Genomic DNA, 27,905 nt, shown 5'->3' with positions numbered 1-27,905 from the left:
AGCTACACAACAACAGTTCTGTTGTGTTGAATTTGGTTAAATATTGACAAGTGATTAGATGTCATATGAAGGTAAAAGGGGAAAAAATCAGTAATGAATGGAAAAGAAATGCATCTTACTCATGAGTCTGGTTTAGAAGTCCTTCAGTTTATTTTTCCTTTTTTTTAAACCAGAAATCAACCTGAATTTTAAAAGCTGGATTAAAAAAAATGTAAAATTAAAACAACGATATCAACAAACACATAACACACAAGTGTAAAATTTACATAACAATTTTAAGAACACAGAAATGGAAGCAAAAACACTGGAGTGTTATTTTCACATACTCTAACAGTCAAGTTTGTTTTATGTTTGAGCTGCGTTAACGCTACCACTACATTCAGTGTGAATTCAAACTACACTGACAAGATCGGAGGTGACGGCATAAGTACTTCTCTGTAATGCCTCATAAAAGTGACTTTGAATAGGTTAACCAAAGTGTTTGCTTACCCTTTGTCCAGATTGACAAAAAAAATAAATAAATAAAAAAAAAATAGTATTTTTCTGATCAGTGTCAATGTTTTAGCTGGCTCATCAGCAAAAGAACTTACACGACACACTGTAGTTTTTCTTGTTGCAAGTATAATACGCGGGCCACTTCATAATCCTATTCAAAATCTAGCGAGAGTAAAAATTCACATTTACTAATGTACAATGATTAAACTAATTTAGGCAGTTTTAAATGAATTAGTTTTCTTTGGGAGATTTGTGTTAGCAACAAGTTATAACCAGCACTGCAGTTTACCCCGACAAACACAGTTGGTGTCATGACCAAATCAAACTATTAAACACTGTAAAAGGACAAGAGAGATTTTATTTAACAAAATAAACAAAGGTAAATTATTTTTACTCCAGCCTAACTTTGGAATGCTAACTGAACACAGAACCAGTAACTTTGCGAACTCCTTAAAAAGTCAGTCTGCTACGGCTTCGCTTCACAACAAGATCCTTACACCAAGTAATTCAATTAAGAGCTATTTCCTCAGTCTATTTTTACACAAACTGGATTGATTTAAGTTCATTAGTGGTGACTCCCTCCAGCTCGATGTGCTCCCAAAGGTCACATGATGTCAGCCACATCTTCCTCACTTAAATTCCTAGAAAAAGGAACACAGACAGCCTCTTTCAAATATGGAAAGAATGTAAGAACATTTTAGTCACCAGTCGTTTGGTGTTGCTGTTTGAAATCTTAAATGTAAACTTCATCCACTGCACAGCATACTACACAAACGTCATACTACACCAGGAAGTGATGTACAGAAGCTGTATGTACTTTTTTTTGCATATTTGCCACAGTTACAAGTTTCAGATCGTCAACTAAATTTTAATATTATTATTGCATTTATTGAGGGAATGTGTCCTCATAAACAGTGAATGAATCCATTAAAAATATACAGTGTAGGGCTGGGACAGACCATAGGATAGATCATAACTAGCTCAAGCTATAATGTTAACATTTGTACATATGCTAAATGATCATACGGTCATGTATAATGTATATGTTTGTGTAATGGGGATATATTTTCATCATCATTTTATAATCATTTCCTTCTCCTCAAACACCACTGCTCTTGCTCCTCACCTCAAGCCTCTGAACTGCAGTCAGGGCTCTAACGTACAAAAACAGTGCATAAATATATTTATTCATTCCTGAAATTGTCAGCAGATTAGACATGCAACCGTCCCATCTCCAGACAGCTGAGCCGGCTAAACAACAACAGCTGGTTATGCCAGCTAATGTTAGGCTAAAGTGGTTTTTAAAAAAAAACCAAAAAAAAAAAAAAAAAAAAAAAAAAAAAAAAAACACGTGTTAGATATACTTCAAACGCTGGCTAACAGTGGCAAAAAACAGCAATGCTTACTGAGAGAAAAGTTCATGATATCCTTAGCAACAACTGTCAGTGGACAGTTTTCACTCATCAACTCATACTTTGGGAATTTTCTCCTCCAAAATAAACAGAAATGGACACATGTTGACATCTGAGATAAACAGTAGGCTGACAACCTGCACTCACCGAAGATGAACGGTGGCCAGTTTTTATATTTGATCCAGGGTAAAAATTAAAACTCTGAAGTACATAAAGTGTTGATATTATTTAAATATTTCATATTATACTTCATATTATTCAAATATGTTCAAATTGAGTGTGTGCAAAAAAGTTTTTTTATACAGAAATAGTAGTAGAAACATGTTGGTGGTCTGGAGCAGTTACAGAGTACAGTCTTAAATTCTGATAAAGGTGTTTGTCCTACAGCAGCCTCCGTAGCTAATGTTATGTGCTTGTATTGGGAGACTTAAGATGGAAATACTTTTTCACAGCACTGTACATCCATCAACTGAGAGCATCGTGATTTGCTGCCAATCTGTAATGGGTGAGAGTGTAAGTGAGCATGTGGACAATCACAACTAACACACTATAAATTCAAAATACACATTATAATACACTTAGCTTTAACATACTAACGCCTGGTCAGGAACTGTTTCTAATTATATTTTAACACAAGGAGTTGAAGAAACTGGGGAAAAAGCGGGAAAAAAGTAATAATATTTCGCATTTAAATGTACATTAAATGACACTGAACACACATTAAAACGTATTCAATATGAAAGCTTCTCTTCTTCTCCGGAGCTGACAGACTACACCTTACTACATAGAAACTTAAAATGTTAACATAGCATTAAAGTGGTACCCAGTGTGTTACAATGTGAAGGCAGGTGAATCCCCCACAAGCATCAGTATGTCAGTTTACTACTTTGAGAAAGACTGAAGAGCATTACAAATACTGAATACATCTATTTAATGTTACCTCTTTTTTTACCGTCGTTACTGCCGATGTTGATGGTGAACCCGCTGGACTAAGATAGAAGAGAAAAAAACAAAACACCAAAAACAAAAACATTACAAACACATAGATGGTTTAAAACACTATTTCACCAGCTTTTCACAACTTGTTGTGAATGTAATTCTATTAAACAATAATCTGTAACAGAATGTTTACTGTTTTTACAAAACATTTCTTACACTAGGTGCTAAGACATTAGTAGCACATATCCATGTTCTGCAAGTTGTGTGCTGTTTTCTTTCCCCAGCACATTCCACAGATATTAGATCTGACTGAAATCTGGGCAGTTCAGAAGCCAAATATCAATTTGAGCTCTTGATATGTTTTTCAAACCAGTCTCGCTTCATCATGCTCATAGAGATGTCTGCAATCAGGGCATACCTCTGCCATGAACGGGTGTCTGCTGTCCCCAACAATTTTAGGAAGGTGTGAAAAAGTGAAGTGTTAAATTTAACTTCAGCATACATGTCAGGATCCAAGGCTTCCTGGCATGAGAAAAAAACAGTTTCTCCTCTGGTTTGAATTCTTCCTATACTGCCTCCCACTGACACCTGCTAATCGGGTAAATGACCAGGAACATTCATCCATGTCATATGGTAAACATTATCCACCTCCTCCATTATCCACCTTATCCTAGGTTGCACCACAGTCTAGCTCAGTTAATTAGGTCCTTTCATTATTTCAAAATTGCTCTAACTACTCTACACAGCCACATATACAGGAAACGCTATGTTTATGCTCCAGTACTTTCTGTGGGATCAGACAGCCAGCACCAACTGGGTACTAGCCACTGCATAGCTGGAACACCCCAAAAGATGTCCTGACAAAGCCAAGACATCATCTTCAAAAACTGAATGTTTACGAGCTGCTTAGCCTCCCTTTTTGTCGTGTTTATATAAACTGAACATCAATTTCAAAGGGAACGCTCTAAAGAACAATGAGGATATAATCTTTCTTTGATAACACTCCCACTAGTTCTTCCCATTTGGACACTGTTTATTTATAGCAGCTACAGGGTGAACGGCAAGGACCTTAACTTGCAAATCAAAGAACATGTGTGTCTTTTTCCACCTCACAAAAGGGACTGTGAAAGGGGGCAGCCTAAGAGAGCCCATAGGAACAGGTTTTCCATCTCTCCACGAGTGTGTGTGAGGCTGTTTTATTTCTCACACACTCTCTCTCACACACTCGTAACACACAGTCTGCAAGCTCCAAATGAGAGCAAACCAAGTAAACTTGAATTTATAAATAATTATCCAAAAAGTAGAACACCTGACACACAAAGTGACAGATTTACCAAGTTGGAAAAAATCAGAGTGATATCGCAACCGGGGGAAAAAAAAGTAGGAGTGGAAAGTTTATCCGACTAACAATGCAGACACTTACGAACACACATGCATAAATTTGACATATTCAAAGTGTCCTTTATTAAATGTTGCGGTTGTTTACAAGTACACAAAACATAGCCAAGCATCAGATCCCAACTGATCCACATAGTAATGCTTCACCAAATTACTTCTGTATGTTGCATGATGCTTTAGGTATTTATAAAAGTCAAAGAAAAGACTCTCACACAGAGCCAGCTTTGGGCAACAGTAATCCCAAATTACATTCAGTGACACCTGAATAGGAGGAACACTATTCTAGCACATTTTCAATGTCAACATTTTAATGTATTAATTAATTACATTTTATTTATATAACACCGAGGTACAACAACTGTCGCCTCAAGGTACTTTATACTGTAAGGTAAAGACCCTACAATAGTAGAGAGAAAGCCCCAACAATCAGCACTATAAAGCAAGCCCTTGGTGACAGCAGGAATGAAAAACTCCCTTTTAACAGGAAGGAACCTCTAGGAGAACCAGGCTCAGGGAGTGGCAGCCATTGTGTGTGGGTCAGGGTAAAGAGATGAGAGCAAGGACACAGAATAGATGCTGGATGCCCTTCCTGATTTGTGTTTCCAGCTGAAATTGAAGCCAGTGACCTTTCGCTTACTAAGCCAACGTGTTAACCACTACGCTACCAACATATCTGTTTGTATCAAAACAAAAGATCTTCAAGTTAAGGATTCATAGAAAAAAAAAGAATAATGAAACTGTTTTTTTGCACATTAATGTAAAAAATTAAAACTTTGAACCTTCGGCTGCTTTTCACGTGTTACCTTGCCTATTGCAAACAATAGTAAATCATGTTGTGTTTATTTTGTATATTAATAGGGAAACCATTACAGAGACGTATGCAATTACTTAGATCAGCCCTCAAAATAACTGTGTCCAAACCTTTCCAACTCAAAACTTACCAATATCTATATCATGGTTTTGTAACTGTCAAATCAAGGTTTTACTATATGCAAGCTATTCATATTTTTAAACCCTAGCTCTTCTTCTGCATTTGCAAACAACACCTAAAAGCACATAATTTATTTTTAATAAAGGGCAATCCATTTTAATTAACATTGCTTAAATGTGTCACATTTAACAATACAGGGTACTATTCTTCTACAGCTTGCAGTACAAAATTTAATCTCATTTCAGAGTTTAGGAAATCATATTTAGTATTTATTCAAAAATGTAATTAAGATTTTGCAATGCTGAGTGGGTTTTTGAGAGCCTTCTAGAGCATTGATTGTATTTAGCTGCAAGCTGTCTGTGTCCAGCTGTCCAACAGTAGTTCAGAAAATCATGGCATTGTCTTAGGAGTAAGATTGCTATTTATGATCTGACTGACTGTCTTTAATTTTACAGGGAAAAAACAACATGTACACAGCTTTACAGACAATGAGTTGTACACATGAATTTGTTAAATCAGTCTCACCTTCTGCTAAGCTTTTTTAAATGAACATCAGCTGTCATGTAAAAATATATACATGCATGCATACCTGATAAGAAAGCATTTACATACCTGCCGACTTGCCTGGAGGCGTTTTCAAAAAACTTTGTTTTAGATGCAACGCTGGGGAAAAAAATAGTAGAGATGTTGACACTGTACACAGACAATATGATGCATTTAAGATTTAAAACTGCCATCAGTCATTGCTGTTGCAGCTGTGGTCATTTATTTTAAGCAGAGCCAACATGCTCTGTATTATTATACTCTAACAAGAAAAACAACTTAAATCTGACAAATCTTATTTTGGAGGCAGCAACAGATACTATCTTTATTTAGTAATGTGGCAATTTTTTTGAAGCAAACAGTTGCTTATTTAGAAACATTGCTGAGCTGCAGTCATGTTCCTTTCACCTGATGAATGGAGCCTAGTTCATAACTATCCTTTTATTTCTGTCTTTGTTCTCTTTCCACCTCCAGAGGTGGAGAGGAGGAAAAAAAAAAAAAAAAAAAATCACAATACGCTTCATTACAGTTCCTAAAGTTAATTCAATCAGCTGTATAGCTCTATGGCATTAACTGAAGACTTATGTGCTGTGCAAGGTATCTTAAAGAGACATCATGATGACATCACTATCAGTAGTCTGCAGCGATGACAGAACAGATTTGTGGTTTCATTGTTTTTATTCCAACTTGTGGCCTGTCTCTCAGCATTAGTGTCATAATAACTATTATTTTGTGGTTTAATTAACATGGCATTGTGCACTGCTGAGTTACTGGAATTTTCATGTCAACCACAATTTAAGCTCAATAATTTTGCACACACTGCAGTTAAATATATAAGCATGTGTTGTAAGACTTTTGCATGTATGAAGAGTACTTACTAGGATGTGGTTGTGCCCTCACTGCTGGCTGCAGTTGGAAGCTTTTGTGGAGCGGGGAACCTGGACGGTGGCTCAGGAGGCCTAACTGGGGGTCTACAAATCTGCTGTTTCTCCGTGGACCTTGTTCTGGTCAGACCATCAGAATCTCCTGAAAAAAATAACCCTTTTTTCAGGAGATTTCAGGAGATTGTGGGTTGGACTAGTTCACATAAAGTGCATTTGTGCAGTTATTTATCTGAGATAAACTCCTGATATATTCAGTAAAGACAATACACTTGACATTACAAGTGAAAGCATGAAATGATGTCATGTAATACTGATATTTTAAACACCACAGGCTGTAGAAAAATAGTGTAATCAACATTTGCTTAAATAGATTTTTTTTTTTAAATCAAATAAGGCTTTTATGAGTGCATAAATACTATAAATGGGCCATCTTAGGCCACTGGTAACTAAAATCAATACTTCTTCAATTCATATGATGGACAGTTAACAAATGAGAAAAAGCTTAAAATCTGCAACCAAGCGACTGCCATGCTTCATTGCTTCATTCACTCTAAATGCTTGCATAACACTCTGCTTCATAAATTAACTCTGGAGATCTTCTACTATGATTGCTTCTTGCCATAGAGTTCTTTTTAAACAAATAAAAAGCTCAGTTTAAACTTGTTTACTTCCCAAGGTTATAGCAGTGTATAATTAAATAATAAATTGACAGACACAGCGGCATCAAAGTTACAGCCGTTGTACAAGCTGAAACACACAAAGTCGTAAACCAACACAATAGGCATGATTGTTACTATTAGTATAAAAGTAAAAGAAACATGTTAATGATAAAAGAGCAAGTCAATGGGAAAGATTAATGATTTTTAAATGCTACATGTAGCCACATGCATTGCCTGAGAATGTTGAACATTTTCTTCCAGACTCGACTACCCAGATCTTGGCCATAATAAACTACCACTTTGCTTTTCATACTCTGTGTATCCCTCTGTCCTCTAAGAGGCCTTTTTTCATTGCTGACGAGCATGTATGAGATAGGGAATTTTCCATTAAATCACCTTCTTTGGTGGTTGCTCCTTTTGCAGGTGTTTTTTTGCCCTGAAAGGATGGCACCCTGCTCACGTAGATCCCAGGCTCCCCATTCCCTGCTGAAGAAGCATCAGATTCTGGTTGCCTGTCTTGACGGATAGCTGCTCTGGGTACTAATACTTGTCTCCTTTGACGCTGTATGGGAGTGGGGCTCACTGGGTTTTCATCATCCACGTTGGAATTGTCACTCTGACCATCTGTTACAAAGAAGCAACATTAACAGTTTGGTTGCTGTAAATTAAAAGCATGAAGTTATATGGAAATATTTTACTCTGTGACGTTAATCTGGTAAACTTGTACTATTATTAGAATAATTAAAATGCACAGAAACTGATCATTCGAGCTCTGGATTAACCATATAACCGTGTTATTTGGCCACATAACGCACACAATGCAAACATAGCAAGCTGCATGCACCCAAACTTTCTCTCGCACTGTCTATGAAAAGACAAGAGTTACAGCCACTTCACTTAGCAACAGATTCAATAAAGCAGTAAATTGAATGATTTAGCCTGAGTAATTGACAAAAAAAAAAAAAAGATTAACGTGAGATCAAATTGTAGATACATTTATTTGTGCTCAAAATTAATTATTTTTTAAAAAAGGAAGCACCAAATTATTTTCTAACAACATTTGAAGATGATACAGATAGAGAATCATAATAGAAGAGAAACAGAATAGAATTTAATTTAACAAACAAATTCCAAGTTTTGAAGTATGTAATAACTGCTTTGCCACACACACACACACACACACACACACACACACACACACACACACACACACACACACACACACCCTATTTCGAAAATGTCAAGAAATGACCCTGCAGGTACGCTGTGGTACGAGTCTTTTTAAAGAATAAAATGAATTAATTAATATATTTTAAAACAACATTTTTTTAAAAATCTACTGTATGCTCAGCAAAGACAGCATGGGATAATGATGAGGATGATGGTGACAATCAGGCCAAGAGAGGCTGATAATTACTCTCAGTGTGCTGGTAAAGCTCGTGACTAAGAGCTTGATAAACACGAGCCGGTCGCTTGGAGATTGTGATGGGTTGCCGTTTTCTCGGGTTGATCCGCGGGGGAGGGACAGGTGGGGCAGTGCTGTCCTCTGGCATATGACTGAAGATCTGCAACCATATTGAAAAAAGAAAAAGAAAAAAAGTCACAGTAACACTTTAGTTCACTGGCTACTTTTTCAGCTCCACAGAGTCTCAGCTGAAAGAAGTAAAAAGTCTTTACATGAAAAAGAAAAAAATAAACTAGAAAAGTATTTTTTTTTCTTACGAATGACATTAACATAGAACAACAAAGAGAGAAAAAAAAAAGCACAAATACCAAAGTAGTAACTTAATGACTAGAGCGGTGACAAACACAAAGCTGCTTGTTCTACGCAAAGTCGCTTTAAAAGCATAGATGTAGAGCAACCAGCAGGACAGTCAGATAGCCTGGCTCAGTCCTGAGGACTTTTTTAGTCAACTCATATAAAACCCAAACCATAAAAACAGCAATTTGCTGTTTTACTGGCAGTTATGTACAGGAAACTCCAAAGCCTTCAGCAGCCTTGCCAAGACAAAAAAAAGAAGAGCTTGGAAAGAAATCCTCAGCTGTGTTTTACACTCCAAAACAAAGGAGGCAACATGTTGATTAGTTGGCTTTAAAAGTGCTGGTAGGTAGATTTTATTACCTTTGGACTGAGCCACGTTTTCAATTTTCCCCCTTTTTCTTACTTTACGTTAAGCAAAGCACCAACAGTAATAGCTTAATATACCTATGAATTTTAATGGTCTCACAACTCTCTGGGTGAACGACATCACTTCAGCCGTACCTTTTTGCAGTGCTCTATCAGAATCTCAACCACGATATTTTGGAACTTGATATCCAACATGGCCGCCACAGTTTCCTCCTTTGCTCTCATTAGCGTAGGCCCAAAGATAACCGCCATATTTGAAGAAGTCATCAAGTTTTCGTCGCTGTGGCTGCACACGCTGTCAACAAATGGAAGGCTGGGTTGAGTAAAACACTAACTCAAAACAGCCAGTGGCACACGAACAGAGCTCCTTCTAGAACGACAGGAAGAGCTGCAGTGCAAGTCGCATTCGAGTAAGCTCGCACTTACTTCACCAAGTGCTTTATAAGCATCTCCAGCATTTCCCGATTCTTCTCTGGCAGCTTGTAGGTAAGTGAATGGATTTCACTCAGTCGAATGTCCAGATTATCTGACTCTGTCACACAGACAAGAAGTTATAGAAATCATGATCATTTCATTTTCCTTTTCCTTTTATGTCATCTCAATAAAATCAATCGTTCTGTGTTAATCACAACCAAAAACAGCATCACTTTCTGAGAGAGCATGGACTGGGCAACAGCCTTTCTGCACCGTCGTGAAACTAATAAAAGAGTGTCTCCAGAATGTCAGGCCATATAACGAGAAGCCCCCCATTTCCTATAATGAATGGCATTTCCAGGAACCTGAGGCCACCAGCTGCCTTAATGCAACATCCTGACAGAATGAGGCTGATGCTATTAAAGTCATCGTCTTCTTGGTTTTTACAGTATTGCTGTGTGACAGATAAAAACAAATAGGAGTCTCAGATTTCCTTTAGTGTCCAGAGTTGTATAGTGTTGCACTTGTACTTAAAGAAGTACAAGTGCAAAAAGCACATGTCACTCTTTAACTTTCCATTTCCCTGGCATAGTTAAACAGAAAACCAACTGGATTGGACCATGTTAATATACATAACACAAGCCTTTGGTAAGTCTAGATTCAAGGAAAGATTTTAGAGAGGAGGCACACATTAGAACATAACCTCCCCGGTCTTAGCAATGGATCACTTCCAAAACACGTCTTACTTGCAGCACACATGAGGTCTCTGTGCAGACTGTAGGTCGTTAGAGGTTCAGACAAACTCCTGCAAATAAATAAGAACACACAAGTGCAATATAACTCACCACATTAAAAACACGACAAAGCCAAAAAGCAGCATTCCCTCAGTATAGAGTTACACTAGAAAGTAATGAGACAGAGAGCGAGAGAAAGCGAGTGCATCTTCTGTCAAGCCCACATTTGTTAATGTGGTAATAAAAATGTGTTTCAGATGTGCAGATCCACATCTGTAAATATTATACAATCAATGCTGGAAAAATACTTTGGGGATTTTACAATCCTGTGATTATATATTTTGCAAAAGTGCATGTAAGAATATAAACAAATCTGACCCTGGACCAATTAAAAGGCATTTAATAATAATAATAATAATAATAATAATAATGAAATAATATAATATAATGTCATATGTAAACACACACACATACCTGAGATAAAACTTCAAAGCACTTGTGACTGTTTTAACATCCCAGTCGCTGCTGTGGAGATCCACATCTCCTGGGTTTGCAGAGTCTATGAAAGAGCAGGAAAAAGGCTCATGCTACCTTAATTACTCAAAGACATTAACTAGATGTGACATGTGTGGACCACATTGTATAACAGATAAGCATCTTGAGGACATCTGACAAAAAAGAGCAACAGCAGCATTCCTTCACAGTTATGTTTACACACATCTCCCCACACAGCTGGGGGAGAACGCCAGCTCTACAGCAACCTCAAAGGACCCACTGTCATCAGGAGCAGAGGGGTTTACTACAAGCAACATTAATGTGTTAGTGAGGTCTGGTGAGCTCAAAGTCAGAGTTTTAAGTATCACGAAGGTGGCTCTCGCTTTACCTGGTCAGTTACTATAGCAACTTGTCCTGACCTGATCCAGGGCAGGTTATGGTTTCAAATTGGCTGGAAAAGATGCTTTCTTTTTTTTTTTTTTCACCAAATTGTCAACTACAGTTGCAGCAGTGCAAAATGTGCCGACTTCGTTTAGCATTCAGCTACTAATGCAGAAAATATATAAATGTTTTCATGCGTGATCCTAACCTGCTGCCAAGTCTATTCTGCACTGCTCGATTGCAACTAAAAGAACAGAGATTTGAAAATTATTCAGTGGCAGCAGATGGCCACCCCTCCCTGAGCTCGGTTCTGTCGGCAGTTTCTTCCTGTTAAAAAGGGAGTTCTTCCTTCTTCCCACCGTTGCCAAGCACTTGCTTGCAGGGGATTGTCACAATGCTGGAGTCTTGTAGGGTTTTTAACCTTAAAATATAAAGCACCTGTATTTATAATAATTCAATTCAATTTTTTTTATTTGAATTATTTGTAGGTTGTTTATCACCAAGAATATTAAATCCCTAAAGTTAATTTCATTTTAATCTGACCAAAAAATCGAAAGTAATTTCCACATCTCTGTCATGTGGCTGCGGGGATCCATCAGATCTGAATGCACTGATGTTTAAATGAAGTCTGGTTTGATCTATTTTCTGTTTGAGCACACACAGGAAAATGGAGCAGAAAGCCTAGAGTAAACAGAGAAAGTTCACACCACTACTATGAAACACATTATTATTTCAGGTATTGAACCTGAAATGTTCTACCCTAATGAAGGCATAGTTTCTGAGTCTGAAAAGAAAGCCCTGGCCAAGGTGCCTTAAACTAACGTGGTTGCCCCCAGCTTGAAGTGTCATAACTGATGGATGTAGCCACTGTGATTTCACCAACTGGTTTGTGGCATCCTGTAGTGAAGCCTGGAGCTGACCGTTTTCATTGTCACCATCTTGCTGAAAGAGAGACAGCCCGCGACTTGTGATTGACAAGTCATTAAGCACATCCTGTTTTATCTTTATGTCTGACTCTAAAAGGCATCATAATTTACAAAATTAACTTTACGTTCTATCTGAAATCTTCTGAGAACCAGCTTATTCTTTATGTCCTCTATAATAGCCATTTCTTTTTTTGTTTTTTACTTATTTGAGCTACCTTACCAAGTGCCGGTGTACTAAACAGAGGACATCCTTGGCTTTCCATTGATATCTCATGTGTTTTTTGGGGCAGGAAATCACAAAAAAGTTACATTTAAAGATTCTTTTTTTCCTCAGTTGTCAGGAGGATATGGCCTAGACCAATAGATATGGTCTATTGCAGAACCGCAAGCACTTTGGCAACCACATTGGTCGCCCCCTGCTGGACATTTTAAAAAAAGGAAACAAATCCATCTTTTATGTACAGCCTGTGGCTGCAAAAACATATCCCAGTGGCAGACATACTAGTAAATGACCCCTTAAGATCCCTTGCTCTCTCACTTCAAAACACTGAGTTTATGGCTTCAGTGGCTAGTTTGAAGTTAATTCTGTAAATTATGGTCCATTTAAGTGATGCTAACTGTCAGCATTACAAATATGGAATGGATCTGTTTTAAATAAAACTAACATGGCTAAAATGATCAGCTACTGGCTACCATGGATATAGCTTAAAGCAATTTTAAGGTTGAGCCTTCCAGAAGCAAGACAGTGAGTCAGCAGATGTTTCCCTGTCATGCCCGATTGAAACTTGCAGAACCTGTTGTGCCGTGTTAATAAGTCTAACAGAGTGAAACATTGTAAAAGGACAGATGTAGCAAATTTTCACAAGCTTACCGAAGAAGGCGTTTAAAAGCTTCTGCACTTGGATGTTGCTGCCAACCGTCCTGTACACTCCTTCCTGTGTGGCTCCTAGGAAGAAGACATGGGGAAGGTTAAAAACAAAAGAAAAAAAAAAGTGCGTGGACAAATAGAGAGCTGTGGAAATGCCCACATGATTCCCTTGAATGTTCCTGATGTTCCCTGATTTTGATTACAGATACAAAAAAACAAAAAAACAAAAACACTTTCTTTCACTAGTGTATTCGGTTTAAAACATAGACGTGTTAATGTTTTTAGAGCTTAGCTTCATTCCAGTAAGATGAATCATGACACTGGAGAAAAATACTGTGACTGTAGGTTTTAATCATTAGGGTGTGAGTTTTAGCAACAATGAGCATGAAGGGAAGATGTGAAGAAAAGGTAAAAACCTCTGAATTTAATAGACCCTCACATAACAAGCAAGAGAGAGAGAGCAACGTGATGATTAAAATCCTTTATAATGTGAAAAATACTACATTTCAGACAACTCTTATTATAAAGAAGGGCATGTCTCACAGAGAGTAGCCAGCGGAGTAGTGTCAATGTGTCACACGTGACTCAACTACGCCCCCTTAAGGGAAAGAAGAAAAATTAAAAAGGCAAAAAAAAGCAAGAACGATCCTTTAACAGAAGCGTTTACCTTTTGTTTCAATGTAATTGATGCACTTTCGCACAAACTTGAATCCAGTTTCATTCAGTTCCACTGTGGAAACAAAAAATAACAATTTACATTTACGAAAAAGCCACGATTATCAAGCACATACTTGTCACTGCTAAATGGATGCATTCAATGGCATGAGATGGAAAGTAGGACAGTATAGCATCTGTCCACATAAAATAATATTACAGCTTTAGACATTGAAGAAACTGATGAGTGACTTACTTTCAGCTTGCTTGTGAATTGGTGAATGATAAATCTGAAATAAAAAAAAGATGCAGTAAAAAAAAAAAAAAAAAGTGAGGATTGTGCAGGAAAAAAAAAAATCAAACACACAGTGGAACTAATGAAAAATAAATCCTTAAAAATGAGAGGAAACAAACACTTGAAAGGCACAGTGAAGGATTTCAGAGGAGTTGACAAGAATATTAGCATGATTTTTGAGTTCTGGTTTGAGTTTACCTCATGAGCAGATTGAAAGTGCATGATAACTACAGTAATGACAAAAAAAGAAAAAGGACGCACTTCTACTTTGAGCACTTTTTTTGTGTGTGATCCTCGCCGTGAAATAGCTCACTGCCCTCCCCTTTAATGAAAGTCAGAGGTCCTGGCCAGCTCCAAACCAGCAGAGACATGGTACAGCTTTGTTCAGAGACACTTATGCAGGGCGAGTATTTGTAGCCACAGACAGCTGAAGTGTAAAATATAACAGTCACACCTAGAGTTCATCTATGACTGTTTATCCATACAAGTTTATGCAAGGCTTTTTTTTTTTTGTTCATTACTTACAAATTCTAGATGTGATAGAAAACCTAATGCTAGAGAAGAACATTAGCCAACAATAAAAATGGACTTTTTCCTACAACGTTTAGATGCTTACTTTAATTTCAGTGGCTAGCATGAAACTTGCCAACATTTCTAGTTGCTTAGGAAACTTTGGAGAAGTGCATGCAGACATTTTTCTCTTATTCCTCTGCCAAAGTGAAAGCTGGGTCAGAGGTAGGTTTGCAGTGCTGTTTGTCTAACTGTCAGAAAGATGGCAAAAGCTACAAAGCCAAATTTCAGGAATCTTAGTGGACAGATGGTGTGGACAAAAAAAAACCAAAACAACAAAACTCTATTGCTTTCTTTAAAAATTGGACGCCTCATGAATGATGGCATCTTAGAGCTCTTTTGTTTGATTTCATGGAAATCAAACAAAACAAGGGCTTCAAGGGATCTAAGTGTCATATTATATTGTGATATATGGGCTCAATCGTGTCAACTTCTGCAACTCCAACTTCCACCCGTGGAAGTTAATCAAAGTAAAGAAGTGCACTAAGAAGAGTAGAGGAAGTACAGAAAGATCCACACTCACTGGCCACTTTATTAGGTACATATTGCTAGTACCAGGATAAACCGGTTTTTGCCATCAGAGCTGCCTTAATTCTTCATAGCAAAGATTCAACACAATGCTGGAAGCTGGAATGCTTCCTAAGAAGTTTTGGTCCATATTACCATTACAGCATCAACCCAACCACGACACACCATGACAGTGCCTGTCCCAAGCCCAGTCAGGTGGGGAGGTTGGTGTCAGTGAGGGCATTCGGCATAAAATCTTGGATGCAGATGATCCAACCCCTAAAGGGAGCAGCTGAAAAAGGAAGATTGCATGGTAGCAGTCACATCCATGATGGAAAACTCCACCCCAACTCCTCTATTGGATTGAGATCTGAATCAGAATCAGAATCAGAATGGGTTTATTGCCAGATGTTGAGGTTTACAACATTAGGAAATTGCTGCGGTGCTTCAGTGCAGACAATAAGAATTAAAGTGCTATGTAGAAAGAAAGATGTGTGCATGAGATATACATGAGATATATACATGAGAATAAGAATTATGAGTGCTACGTAGAAAGATATATACATGAGTGCAGGTGGTGATCAGTGCCAAACATGAAATGATGCAGTGACACAGCGTAGGGTCATATGTTAGTGGCGGGGACAATCATGTGGTTATTGTTCATGTGTCCAACAGCAGAGGGGAAGAAACTGTTCTTGTGGCGAGAGGTTCTGGTGCGAATGGACCAGAGCCTCCTGCCTGAGGGGAGCAGGTCAAACAGACTGTGTCCAGGGTGAGAAGGGTCAGCTGAGATCCGGGCTGCACGCCGCAGAGTCCTGGAGGTGTACAGGTCCTGCAGAGATGGGAGTCTGCAGCCAATCACCTTCTCAGCAGAGCGCACAACACGCTGCAGTCTCTGTTTGTCCCTGATAGTGGCTCCAGCGTACCACACGGTGATGGAGGAGGTGAGGATGGACTCGATGATTGCAGTGTAGAATTGCATCATCGTCCGTGTTGGCAGGTTGAATTTCTTCAGCTGCCTCAGGAAGTACATCCTCTGCTGGGCTTTCTTGATGACGGAGGTGATGGTGGGCTCCCACTTCAGGTCCTGGGTGATGGTGGTACCCAGGAAGCGGAATGAGTCCACAGAGGTGATGGGGGTGTCAGTCAGGATGATGGGGGGGGAGTGGGGCTGTGTGCTTCCTGAAGTCCACAATAATCTCCACTGTCTTCTGGGCATTCAGCACCAGGTTGTTGTGGCTGCACCAAGACACCAGACGTTCAACCTCTCTCCTGTAGGCAGACTCGTCCCCGTCCGAGATGAGCCCAATGACGGTGGTGTCATCTGCGAACTTGATTAGCTTGACAGACTGGTGGGTGGAGGTGCAGCAGTTGGTGTACAGGGAGAAGAGCAGAGGAGAAAGAACACAGCCCTGAGGGGAGCCGGTGCTGATGGTCCGGGAGTCCGAGACATTCTTTCCCAGCCTCACGTGCTGCTTCCTGTCCGTCAGGAAGTCAGTGATCCACCGGCAGATGGGATCAGGCACATTCATCTGGGAAAGCTTGTCTCGGAGATGGTCTGGAAGGATGGTGTTGAAGGCAGAGCTGAAGTCCACAAACAGGATCCTGGCGTAGGTTCCTGGGGAGTCCAGATGCTGCAGGATGAAGTGTAGGGCCATGTTGATGGCGTCGTCTACAGACCTGTTGGCTCTATATGCAAACTGCAGGGGGTCCAGGAGGGGGGCCGTGAGGGTCTTGAGATAGGAGAGAACTAGGCGCTCAAATGACTTCATGACCACAGATGTCAGAGCCACGGGTCTGTAGTCATTTAGTCCAGTGGTCCTAGGTTTCTTGGGGACAGGGATTATGGTAGAGGACTTGAAGCAGGCAGGCACATGACATGCCTGCAGTGAGGAGTTGAAGATGCCAGAAAACACTGGGGCCAGCTCGTTTGCACAGTGTCTGAGGGTGGCAGGAGACACACCGTGACACATCTGGTGACTGGGGAGGACAGGGAACTCACTGTCGCGGTGAAGAAACCAGTGCGAGATAATCTGAGCTGTGTCACATGGATTTTTATCCTGCTGGACGCAGTAATCAGAAGATGGGTACAATGTGGTCAAAGATGAATATGTCCATTCATCTTTGACCACATTGTACCCATCTTCTGATCATGTCCGATCAGCAATGCTCAGCTGGTAAAACAGGGCTCAAAGTATGCCAAGAAGATATCCTCCGTATCATTACACCACCAGCAGCCTAAACTGTTGATACAAGGAAGGACAGATACATGCTTACATGTCATTTACACTAAAGACTTATACTGTCCATTTGTATTGTAGCCTCAGTATCCTGTTCTTAGCTGACAGAGGTCACACCTGGTGTGGTCTTCAGCTGCTGTACCCCAGATGCTTCAAAGTTTGATTTGTTTTGCCTTCAGAGATGTTCTGTGTAGCTTGACATAATGATTGGTTCTCTTAGTTGCTTTTGGCCTTCTATGGCACCAACAATCAGCAATATTTAGTCACTCAAATCACTGATTCTTCCTCATTCTGATGTTACGTTTGAACATTAGCAGATTGACTATGTCTTCACAGTCCTAAAGAGATATTTTCAATAGTAAGGAGTTGAACAGGCGTACCCAAAAAGTGACCAGTGAGTGCACATGTGAAAACAAAGCAAATGCATTCCGCACTGTGTGGATTGCATAAAGTGAACGAAAAAAATAATAGAAAAAAGCAGTGCTACAACTCAGACAATTTCATGTATTCAGAAGTCTAAAGGCCAGATAGTCTGCAGTCCACTGGAAATTCACAGTTCCAGCTTATTTTGGGCAGAAAAGCTCTTGTGCAACTTTCATAATATATAAAGAAGAAAAGGGGGAACTCTGCAGAAAAAAAGGGTACTAAAAAGCATGTTCTGTTATTTTCATATCCCCTGGCAATGACTGTTGCATTGTGTCTCACACAACACCAATGCATTAAAACATGCGGGCAAGAGATGTGATGTGAGAACTGCAGAGAGCGGGCAATACTGAAAGCAAAAAATGATAACATCTACAAACATAAAGAGGAATTAACACTGGAATTTTGCTAGTAAAGGCACTTTTGTTACTTTGAACAAGAGAGTGAAGAGAGATGGTGGAGTAACAAGTCGGCAGCTTTTTTTTTGGGGGGGGGGGGGGGGGTTGTTTGTTTGTTTTGTTTTAGAGGCGGGGCTTCATTAACACCCAAATGTGATTTCAAGAATCAGAAAGCAAGAAAAACAATTCAGCACAAATTCAGCAAAAGGCTCTTAACTAACCAGGTGCCATCATTTAGCTGTACGTAGGTGTGTGTGTTCATGTGAAAGTCAAGCTTCACACCATAGCTCTCACATATGTAATAGAAAAATTATAATGAGCTACCCGCTGCCTTTTTTCCTGCGCTGCTTAACAAATGTCAAATTTGAGCAGCCATGCAAGTTAAATTGGAAAAAAGGGGAAAAAAAAAACAAAAAACACAAAAAACAACAATTATGAAAGGGCAGCTTTTTTTTTTTTTTTTTTTTACATAAAGCATTTAAAATAACACACAGTTCCAGATTGTTTTCTCTGTTTGATGATGCAAAGATAAAACTTTTTTTTTGTTTTCCGTGCAATCCAAATCCAAACATGCAGTTAACATCAGGCAATGTGTGTTTAGCAACCATCCAAGAGGATTAATTTAACACAAAAAATAAAAAACAAGCCCCGTGTTAGACTGCACATGGAGGGAAACGGCTCCAGCGCAGTAGCCTCGCTGAAGGGACAAAATTGCTCTGCTAATCTTTTTGGCCGTTAAGCTGTTTTCACAGAATAATCCTAAATGAAATGAGAAACAAACTCACAGGCTCTTTTCCATCCATGGCCTCCATCCACAACTTCCTGTCTCCCTCCGAAAGAGCTTGGAAAGTGACTGGCGTGTTTCTATGGAAACAGAAACAAATGACATTAAAAAGGCAAAGGTTGCAATTTAATCCTTCAGTTAAAAGGGTGTACTGTTTCAATATCCAGCTCTTGTTTTGGGGGGGGGTTTGAAACACTCGTACACATCATACACATTCTCTTAGCAATTGAGGAGAGACAAAGTGTCTTTAAAGTAGCTGATTAAATCGCATGTGGCAGCGATGGGAACAAATTGAGATAAATAAGACAAGCATAAAGAAATGATGAAAACCCACTGCTGCAATCTGTCCTCTGCAGAAGTAACAAAATCCAGTGCCAGAATTTACAGCTTGTAGGCTACTGAATCAATTGTTAACCAAAACAACTGTGCAATGAGTTTAAAAGCTTGTTCTGCCAATTATGCTAATCAAGCAAACCCAAAAAACTCTTCCAAAATTCAAAATCCATTTTAATGATCATTATTCAACACGAGGCTGTGCAAGGCAGTTTTGAAACAATCCCTTTATTACCTACTACTTAGAATTTAAAATTTAAAATTAATGCATCAATACAGTAACAATAATAATAATAATAATAATAATAATAATAATAATCATTAGCATGTAAACATGACAGTATAACTTCTTATATATTTTCACAGCTGAGTGGATAAAAAGGAAATTTAACTTTTAGAAGCAAAGACTCATTGTTGATTTTGACCAGTTTTCCGATTTTTTCTCGTAGGTCAGTAATCTGTATTCAGGTTAGCATTAATAAGGTACTTTTTAGTCTTATTGACCACTCAAAGCACTTTTAAACTACAAGCCACATTCACCCATTGACACTGCAGTTTATTCCACTGCTGGAATTTATAATGGACCATAATTTCATGCAAAATGTGAATTTTTAAACAGTGCTAACCCGGGTGCACAGGCAGCACACTCACTCTGTTACTGAGTGCTATTACTTGAGGCTAGGAGCACTGTGGAGAGTTACTTGTGGGTCTAATTATATGATGCAAAGATTAATATAAGACAGCAATTAATAACCTACAACCAACTCTCCTGAGTAGGTTAAACATCACGGCACACAATATTTTGCTCTTGTGCTGGACTTTTGAGTGCAGGTGGGGGGCTCTGGCGGCTCCTCTGACAGGAACCAATTGAGCCAAAGGTGAGGCGTTAGATGAGGCTTGCAGGTGTTTTCCCGATGACAGAATAATTTGTGTTAGAAAGTTTGGAAGAATACGTCTAAACTGAGATCAAAGCTCTGCTCTTCCGTAGAAACATCAACACGAGTGAGCCAAATGCTGACTTTTCTAAAACAAACAAACAAATGTAACAGAAATCAGAAGTGCGTGAAACCAAAAGCATAACAGGCACACGGTTGTGCCAAATATTTGAATTTTTCTCACCAGTGCGTAAGGGGAGATGATTTATTGCCTTGGTATCGTGGTTTTACTTTACAGTGAATCCAGAATGTTAACAAAATGCTATGATTTAAATAAGGCTGCAGAGAACTAGTTTAGTCTACGCATAAAATTTTCTCTCACACACACACAGTTTGTGCATCAGGGTCTATTTCGGATTCAGCATCTTGCCCATGTATACTTTGTAATGCACCTCATAGGACCGGCATCAAACCAGGAATCTTGTGGATAACCTCTAACACCTGAAACAGAGCCGTCCCTAAATCCAGACCAGCTAATCAAACGGCAATTTGTAATTTTAACAAATAAACAAGCAGGTACTAAATTGTCAAAGGATATGAGAGACCTGTAACAATCTTGACTTTTAATTCACTTCCACTAAGGTCAAAGGTTAGAGCCAGTTGCCTTTCAGGCCCATTTGTGCAGGCTTTTCTTTGCCTGAACTCACAGCATTAGCTCCTACATTAGACAGCACTGCCACCTTGAGTTGCTCAAACAGCCAACTCCTGGTTATATTCAGTTAACAATCAGGATTCAGAGCGATGTATAATTCAAGCTGCTTTTAAACCTTTTTTAAAAAAAAGAAAAACCCAAATATTTTTACTGATTTCACGACACAAACCTGTTGTGTGACAGAAATCTCTGTGGCTTATGAGGCTATTAAAATGCATGTTGTCCTGACTGGCCTGCTTATATAAATATGAGCCTGTTGTGTTCTGTCCTCGGAAAGTTTGCCATCTGTTTCCAGCTCTTTGCTTAGGGATTGTTTGGGCTACACTCCATTAAGCCTTCACACCATGTCCTTGTAAACCACCTGTTCACCTCGCTGCCTGAATCTGTTTATCCCATAAGGCTTTTGTCTCACAGTTTCTCAGCTTGTTTGCACTAACCTCTCGATGGTTTCCACGTCAAAGCAAAAGCGCTTATCTATGGATTCTGTCTTCCGGCGGATGCAGGATTTCAGTGTGAGCTGTATGGGGCCCTTCAGGTGAGGACAGAGAGTTGGAAAGTAATCAGTAAACATAATGGAGACAACAATATAAGAGAAAGTCTTCTGAGGAAATTTGGTGTTTACTGAAGGTGGGTCAGCACCTGTTTAGTTGTAGTCTTCTGTTCACAAGGTACCATGACTAGCACTCTCCCCTCTTTCTGATACTTACAATAATATTTGACCCATGTCATACCCAGAGCCCCTGGAGGAATACAAAGCAGTTTTTTTTGTTTTTGTTTTTTTAAAAAGAGCCTACAGAAACAACTAGATTCCACATAAACATACAGCAACCCACTTACGCTTCTCCTGACAATACAAATAACCCCTCATTGGAAAATTGTGCATTTTATAGATCTGGGAAGGCCGTTTCATCCTTTTCATTAGCTCCTCCAACTCCTCACAAGTGCTTTCATAGTTGTTTCTTGTCTGCAGGCAAAACCGGAAAGTACTTAAAACAATGTATATGATTTAAGGAAAGTGAATTTTGCTGATGGCATTGTCGGTAACAGTGCTTACGTTCTGCAAGCTTAGCTGCAGTTCCTGCTTGTAAGGCATGAAGTCCTGAGTCATCTCCACTGTCAGGTTGTTAAGTGTTAAAATGCTGTGAAGAAACGCCAGCACCTGTCCAACGAGTGTGTGCATTACATACAACAAGAGTCAAAGCAAACAATGCATGAATGACACCAGGAATATTTCCTCAATGTTTTGTTATGTGCGTGGAAGCACAAAAACCGCACTCACCGGCTCCACCACGTCAAACTTCTTCCTGTCCTGAACCTGGTGTATCTGGTATACGTACTCGACTGAAGATTCATAGAAGTTTGCACGCTCTTTATCTAGGAGTTCATCAGCCTATTGAAAATTCAACAAAAATATAATCTTTTTTAAAATGGTTCTCACCTATATATTTCCCTACCCAAGTGATGCAAAGTATTTGTTGTACTTCAACTAACCTCTTGAAGCTGAGTCTCTCTCTTCTTGGCAGAGAGATTCAAGTGTTTGTCTAATTGGGAGTAATATTTTTCACTCTCTTTATCAAACTTCTTTTTCTTTTCCTGCAAAACAGATTGTAGAAAAAGATTATTTATTATTAGAGACCACCAAACTCCAGTGTGCAGTTCAGTACTGCCTTTTGCATTGCATTCACAGTTCCAAAGTCACCTCTGCAAGTCAAATTATGTAACAGAGAACTTTTACAAATCACCTGTTTGCATGTTTCTTTCTTTTTGTTGTAGAATTGTGGCTTATAAATTTGAAAATACATATAGCTGATAACACACCATCTTGAATCTGCTGCTAATAGCCATCTGCTATCAGTCAGGCTCAGGCTAATGCTAAAACCTATAGATTATATCTCAATATTAAAATGCCAGTACGTGTCAACTGTCAGCTGTAACATCTAAAAATAAATGTGTTTTCACTGTATTTACATGAAAAGTTAGCAAGCGAGCTGAGAATATTAAAAAGATAGCTAAAAGTAGCAAAATACAAAAAAACACTAGCTAAACTGATAATATACAAATGATAAAATAAACATTATGCAACGGTTTTGGTACAGTAGTAGGAATAAATCCTTAAAAGTTCAAGTTCATGAAGCTCAAAAAATATAACTTAACCAACATTTGCTAAAGTAGCGAGCTAAAAGTAATCAAAAATGGTAAAGCTTACAGCTTTCTTGTAAGTGCTCACTAAATGATAAATGACTAGACAATAAAAAAGTACAATGAGTACAAATACAGACAGAAACGTGAAAACTTGAAAATGTAAACCCTGTAAAATATCAAAGACCAGATTCAATAGCTATATTGTAACGTTAGTAGATGCAAATTTGTATGACATACCCTGTGATAGAGTCGCTTTAACATTAATAGCTATAACTAATTGTTCCCTGTATTGCTTTATCAGTCTCTCATGTCATAGTGGAGGAATTTTGGCCCACCCTTTTTTACAACATTGCTTCGGTTCACTGAGGCATGTAGGCATTTATTTACGTACAGCTCTCAGCCGCTGCTACACCTCGATTCTTTTCTTTGTGGATTTGCTGCTGTGCTCTAGCCCTTTCTCTTGTTGTATGTTACAATTTGGCCTAAGTTTTAGCTACTGGATTGACGGCTGACAATTTGACTCTAGAATACTTTGATATATAGAGAAGTTCATAGTTGAGTCAATAAGTGAAAAGTTCCCAGGTCCAGTGGCTACACAACAAGCTCAAATCTCCACTCTTACAAAGTGAAGATACACCCCTTTGGTCTTGTCTGTCCAAAGGACATTGCTATGGAAGTCTTTTGGTTTCTCCAGATGCAACTTTGCAAACCTACGCTGTGCTACCATGTTCTTTTTAGAAAGAAGAGACTTTCTCCTGACAAGCCTTCCAAACAAGAAATATTTATTCAGTATTTTTGCAATTGTGCTGCCAAGAACTTTAACATTTAACATGCTAACTGAGACATGTAGAGACTAACATGTAGTTCCTAATTTATTTATTTTTTTAGTTTTTCCATGTTTTCTGTAGAGCAGCAAAGTGCCAAACCGATGCTCAGTTTGATTAGCAGCACCTGGATGTTACTCATTCATAATTCTTATGGAAACTGTAAAGGTGGGCTTAGTTTTTCTCAGTACTGACTGTAGATAAATTAATATAATTTTTGACCGTTTTGTCTGTTTGTATACCTTAAGAATATGTACCCTGATTTTATTAAGCGGTACATCTATTAGGGCAGGGCTTTGCTACATTTAATAATCAGAATCAACAGATGCTTGATGAGAATATTTTAAATATGAGACTTTCAAACGTCATTTTGAATAATCACAATATAAAATCCTAACTTTAATGATATCACCTTAGAACGAAATAAAGAAATTTGTTGAGCTGCTCTCAACTACAGAGTGCACGCACTAAAAACACCTGCAATATCCTGTTTTTAACAAAGGAGACAGGTTATTGTGCTTCAAAAATAGTTTATACACAAATACGGGGAAGTACCTTATGACATCCTGTCTGGTCTTTGTGGCAAGGAGAGGGGGGTTATATATACTTTAATGACCTGACTGTCCATGCAGAGAAGCACATTTTGAAGCTACTGAAGTAGATCGAGTGCTTCCAGTGCCATTTACAGGAATGAGCCGTGATGTCACTTACAAGGCAGGGTAAACAAAGAACTTACTTTTGTTACTCCTATTTGCTCCTTTCTGAACTTCTCCAAGGGCTTGATGAGTAGATCTGATGCATTCTGAACCTGGACAGGAAAAAAACAAACCGTTACTGACGGCTCCTAAACATACTGTGTTTGTAGATTCACTTTCCAAGATAATGTAAAGAGTTTTGAATTTTTTTAAAAATCTATACACTTTTCAAAACAAAACAAAACAACAAACATCACAGTTCTGAGCACCTGCTGCAAGTTCAATTAGCAAGATGACCTCCGGTTTTAGATTTACATCTCTATCTGGAGAATCCAGTCAAACAGGAACTGCTTCTCCCATTATAATAACCTGCCTGCCTTAATTACTCGGAGAATAATAAAGTGTGTGAATCAGCAAAAACTGAGGTGACAAAACTTGCATCAAAATTTCTACCAACAGCAGGCCAATATGTAACCATAAACAAAAAGAGAAGAAGAAACCCAAGAGGGGAAGTGATACCAAAATGATTACCAGCATTACACTTCACAGTGCTTGCATGCAGCCACACCTTTACACAACTGACATGTCTTGTGTGACAAAATGAACACATTAAAGATGGCATCACAGCAAAAAAAAAGAAACAGAATGCATTAGTGGTTTCCTTTAAAGCAGTATCACTTTTTGCGCAGGATAAATTAATGCGGTGTCCGATATCCAGCAAGACTTCAAGCAGCATGCACAGTCAGCATGGAGGAAGTTGATAACCCACCAGCATCATCCTGTCGTGCTCCACTTCCTGCAGAAGTCCAGCAAACTCCTGGAACGACTGCGCTGGGGAGGAAAGCACCAAAAGAGGATAACTTTTGCATGGTGTTATCGAAACTGGCTGAGTCAGAGGACATATTAGGAAAGCAGCAGATAACACTTGCTCAGAACTTTACAAAACTCACTTTATGATTTATGCTCATAGAATTTCCACCTATCTTTATGCACGTTTTCCATCGAGCTCCGAGGCAGGTTATAGTGGAGCACACAAAGCCTTATGTTTCCTCTTATCTAAATTCTGAGGCATTATCAGCCGACAGCCAAAAGTGCTGTGCTTTCCACCGCGTTCAAGCGGGGAAACACAAATGTAGAAAAACTACAATAAATTGGAATATTTCTGGCCACGTATTTACTCTGACTGCTTAAAAACTCAAGCACAATCCAAGGCAGTGCGCCTTTATCACTCTTACCAATGTTAATCTCGTCATCCGTTAGTGAGTCGCCGATGAAGTCGAACTGGAACACACTGAGAGTCTGGGAAAACTTCTGCACTGCCAAAGAGTATCCTGAAAAAGAGAGAAAATAAAAACACGAAGCGTGATCTGTAATTAATGACAAGTTACATACACTGCTTTTAAATTCAGTCCAGTTCTCATGAATCTAAGAACAGGCCAAGATTAATAGAAGTTGGTGTTTCATGTTTCCCCTGATAGGAAACCGGAAAGTATGAAAGACATCCTTGGCAGGATTCAGCAGCGGTGTAGCAGCCAGTATGTGGTTGATAATGCAATACATTATCCCCGTCATGCCTGGCTTTTACTATCAAAACAAAACAGAGCCCTTCACATCACTGCTGTAGACTATTTAGTCCAGAGAACTTGGCTAGTTGTATCTAGCCTCATACTTTTTTCAGTGGAACAATCGTTTAATGTTCTTTCCATCAGCCAATTGTGCACCCAACCCCCTTTCTTCTTGTGTTTTAGCTCTAAAGAAATCATATTTGATGACAATCAGTGCTGAGGCTGAAAAAGCATTAAAGGACATGAGCATTCTGATGAGCAGGATGACATGAACATTGAAAAATGTTTTGGGGGGGGGGGGGGGGGGGGGGGTGTTGCTTTCCATGGACTTTGTCCCAGCAACTCGTGACCTCTGACTATTATCTGGATTTACTATTAGACCCTCACCGCCCCCCAACACCACTACAGTACCTACAATGACAGTTTCTGTTTTCGAGGTGAACAGCTTTGCCATTCAGGATTTCCACAGCAGTATCTTGGTGAGTCAAACAAAACAAACAATATCACCCCCAGTGGGTGCCACGCTGACCCAAATATACGCATGTACAGTTCTGCGTCTGCGTGGCGTCCCTGGCTCTGACCTATTCTATCAGTGGGAATGGTCCCACCTAAACATGAGCGCACAGAGAAGTGGAGAGGCGATGCACGGACTGATGCAAGCCCTCCAAAAAGGAGACAGCTGTTCGGGAACAATAATGCTGGTCATCCTGCACATCTGCAGCTCTGTGGCCTCTCAGTTCAAAGCTCTTTCTCCTTTTTTATGGCTTTTCCCTGGAGAGCAATAACAACTCCCTGAATACTCCTCTCCCACATAAATACACACTTTATCCTGCAGGCCTACGTAAAATAACGGAGGGGATGCTGATCCATTGGCATCAGAGCCCTAAATCTACATGCAAATCGCAAAAAAGAGCAATCTAACTAAGCATGCTCACCCTTGATTGCAGTGATCACACTATTCCCGTCTTTGATCACTTCTTTGAGGAATTTGTTTGTCCTCTCCAGCTCCAGCTCGTAGCACTTGAGAGTCTCTCTGAAATCCGGACTGTCCAGATAGCAGTCGCTGAACTCCAGCGGAGGATGAACCATCTTGTGCACCGCTCGACTTTATAACACAATAGAAACACTGAGTCCGCTTTCCACAGAGGCGCTGCCTACGCTCGTCCGTGGCACACACCGCTCATTTCTGTTCACTTGAGGCTACTCCACACATTCCGCTCCGAGGTTCGGAAACCATCGTGTCCGTGGGAGCCTGCGGCAACGGATGGTTACAAATAAACTGATCGAAACAGTGAATTCCCGCAGCCTAGGCTCACTTCCCTCTTTTATTCGTCCGCGCTGCTAATGCTTCGGTTTAATTGTATCCTGGTGCCCTGACCACTTTTTTGCTCCTTACCGTGTCGTAATTAAAAGAGCAGCTACGATCCCTCTGACCGCGTCCCATTCCAAAATCCACACTTAAATGACGCCTCACTGTTCTTTCTTAAATAAGCTTTCCATCGCTAAAATTAAAACCCGCTCTTACCAACCCCTCAATGTAGTGAGTATATGTTCTTAGTGAGTATATTTTCTACTTCAAGCGATATTATAAACATATCCGAGTCCAATATCCTTAGTAAAAGTCAATGACAAAGCGCAATGGAGCGTACCCAGCTGGCAACAGAAACACAAAAAACTCCCC

General features: G+C 39.3%; 1 protein-coding gene across 2 annotated transcripts; it reads right to left on the bottom strand.

Annotated features, from left to right (window-relative positions):
• Positions 1–126: 126 nt before the first annotated feature.
• Positions 127–27,905, bottom strand: ophn1 (oligophrenin 1). Of its 2 annotated transcripts, XM_026181824.1 has the most exons (24): positions 27,160–27,905; positions 25,895–25,990; positions 25,429–25,490; positions 24,701–24,772; positions 22,490–22,591; positions 22,278–22,388; positions 22,053–22,157; positions 21,836–21,962; positions 21,638–21,738; positions 21,436–21,527; positions 19,080–19,158; positions 14,118–14,151; positions 13,875–13,937; positions 13,211–13,285; positions 11,012–11,096; positions 10,550–10,608; positions 9,816–9,921; positions 9,525–9,684; positions 8,679–8,826; positions 7,658–7,885; positions 6,597–6,744; positions 5,788–5,838; positions 2,848–2,896; positions 127–1,136 (listed from the first exon to the last, which is right to left on the bottom strand). In XM_026181824.1, the coding sequence occupies exons 1-24, from the start codon at positions 27,311–27,313 to the stop codon at positions 1,125–1,127; spliced, it is 2,319 nt and encodes a 772-aa protein (XP_026037609.1). In that variant the 5' UTR covers positions 27,314–27,905; the 3' UTR covers positions 127–1,124. The 2 variants fall into 2 exon arrangements, with proteins under 2 accessions (XP_026037609.1, XP_026037610.1); XM_026181825.1 differs by lacking the exon at positions 27,160–27,905 and having other exon boundaries at positions 25,429–25,485; positions 25,895–25,978.

Source organism: Astatotilapia calliptera, chromosome 10 (genome assembly GCF_900246225.1).
Source record: "Astatotilapia calliptera chromosome 10, fAstCal1.2, whole genome shotgun sequence".
NCBI classification, from domain to species: domain Eukaryota; kingdom Metazoa; phylum Chordata; class Actinopteri; order Cichliformes; family Cichlidae; genus Astatotilapia; species Astatotilapia calliptera.
Note: the sequence above shows the minus strand (reverse complement) of the source record. Positions and strands in the feature narration are given on the sequence as shown.

Excerpts from the sequence above, each read along its gene's own strand:
- ophn1 (XM_026181824.1), bottom strand. The coding sequence starts at position 27,313 with ATGGTTCATCCTCCGCTGGAGTTCAGCGACTGCTATCTGGACAGTCCG. Across the intron at positions 25,991-27,159 it reads TGTGATCACTGCAATCAAGG|GATACTCTTTGGCAGTGCAG; the intron begins GTGAGCATGCTT and ends TCTCTTTTTCAG. Across the intron at positions 2,897-5,787 it reads GCCTCCAGGCAAGTCGGCAG|TCCAGCGGGTTCACCATCAA; the intron begins GTATGTAAATGC and ends CTTCTATCTTAG.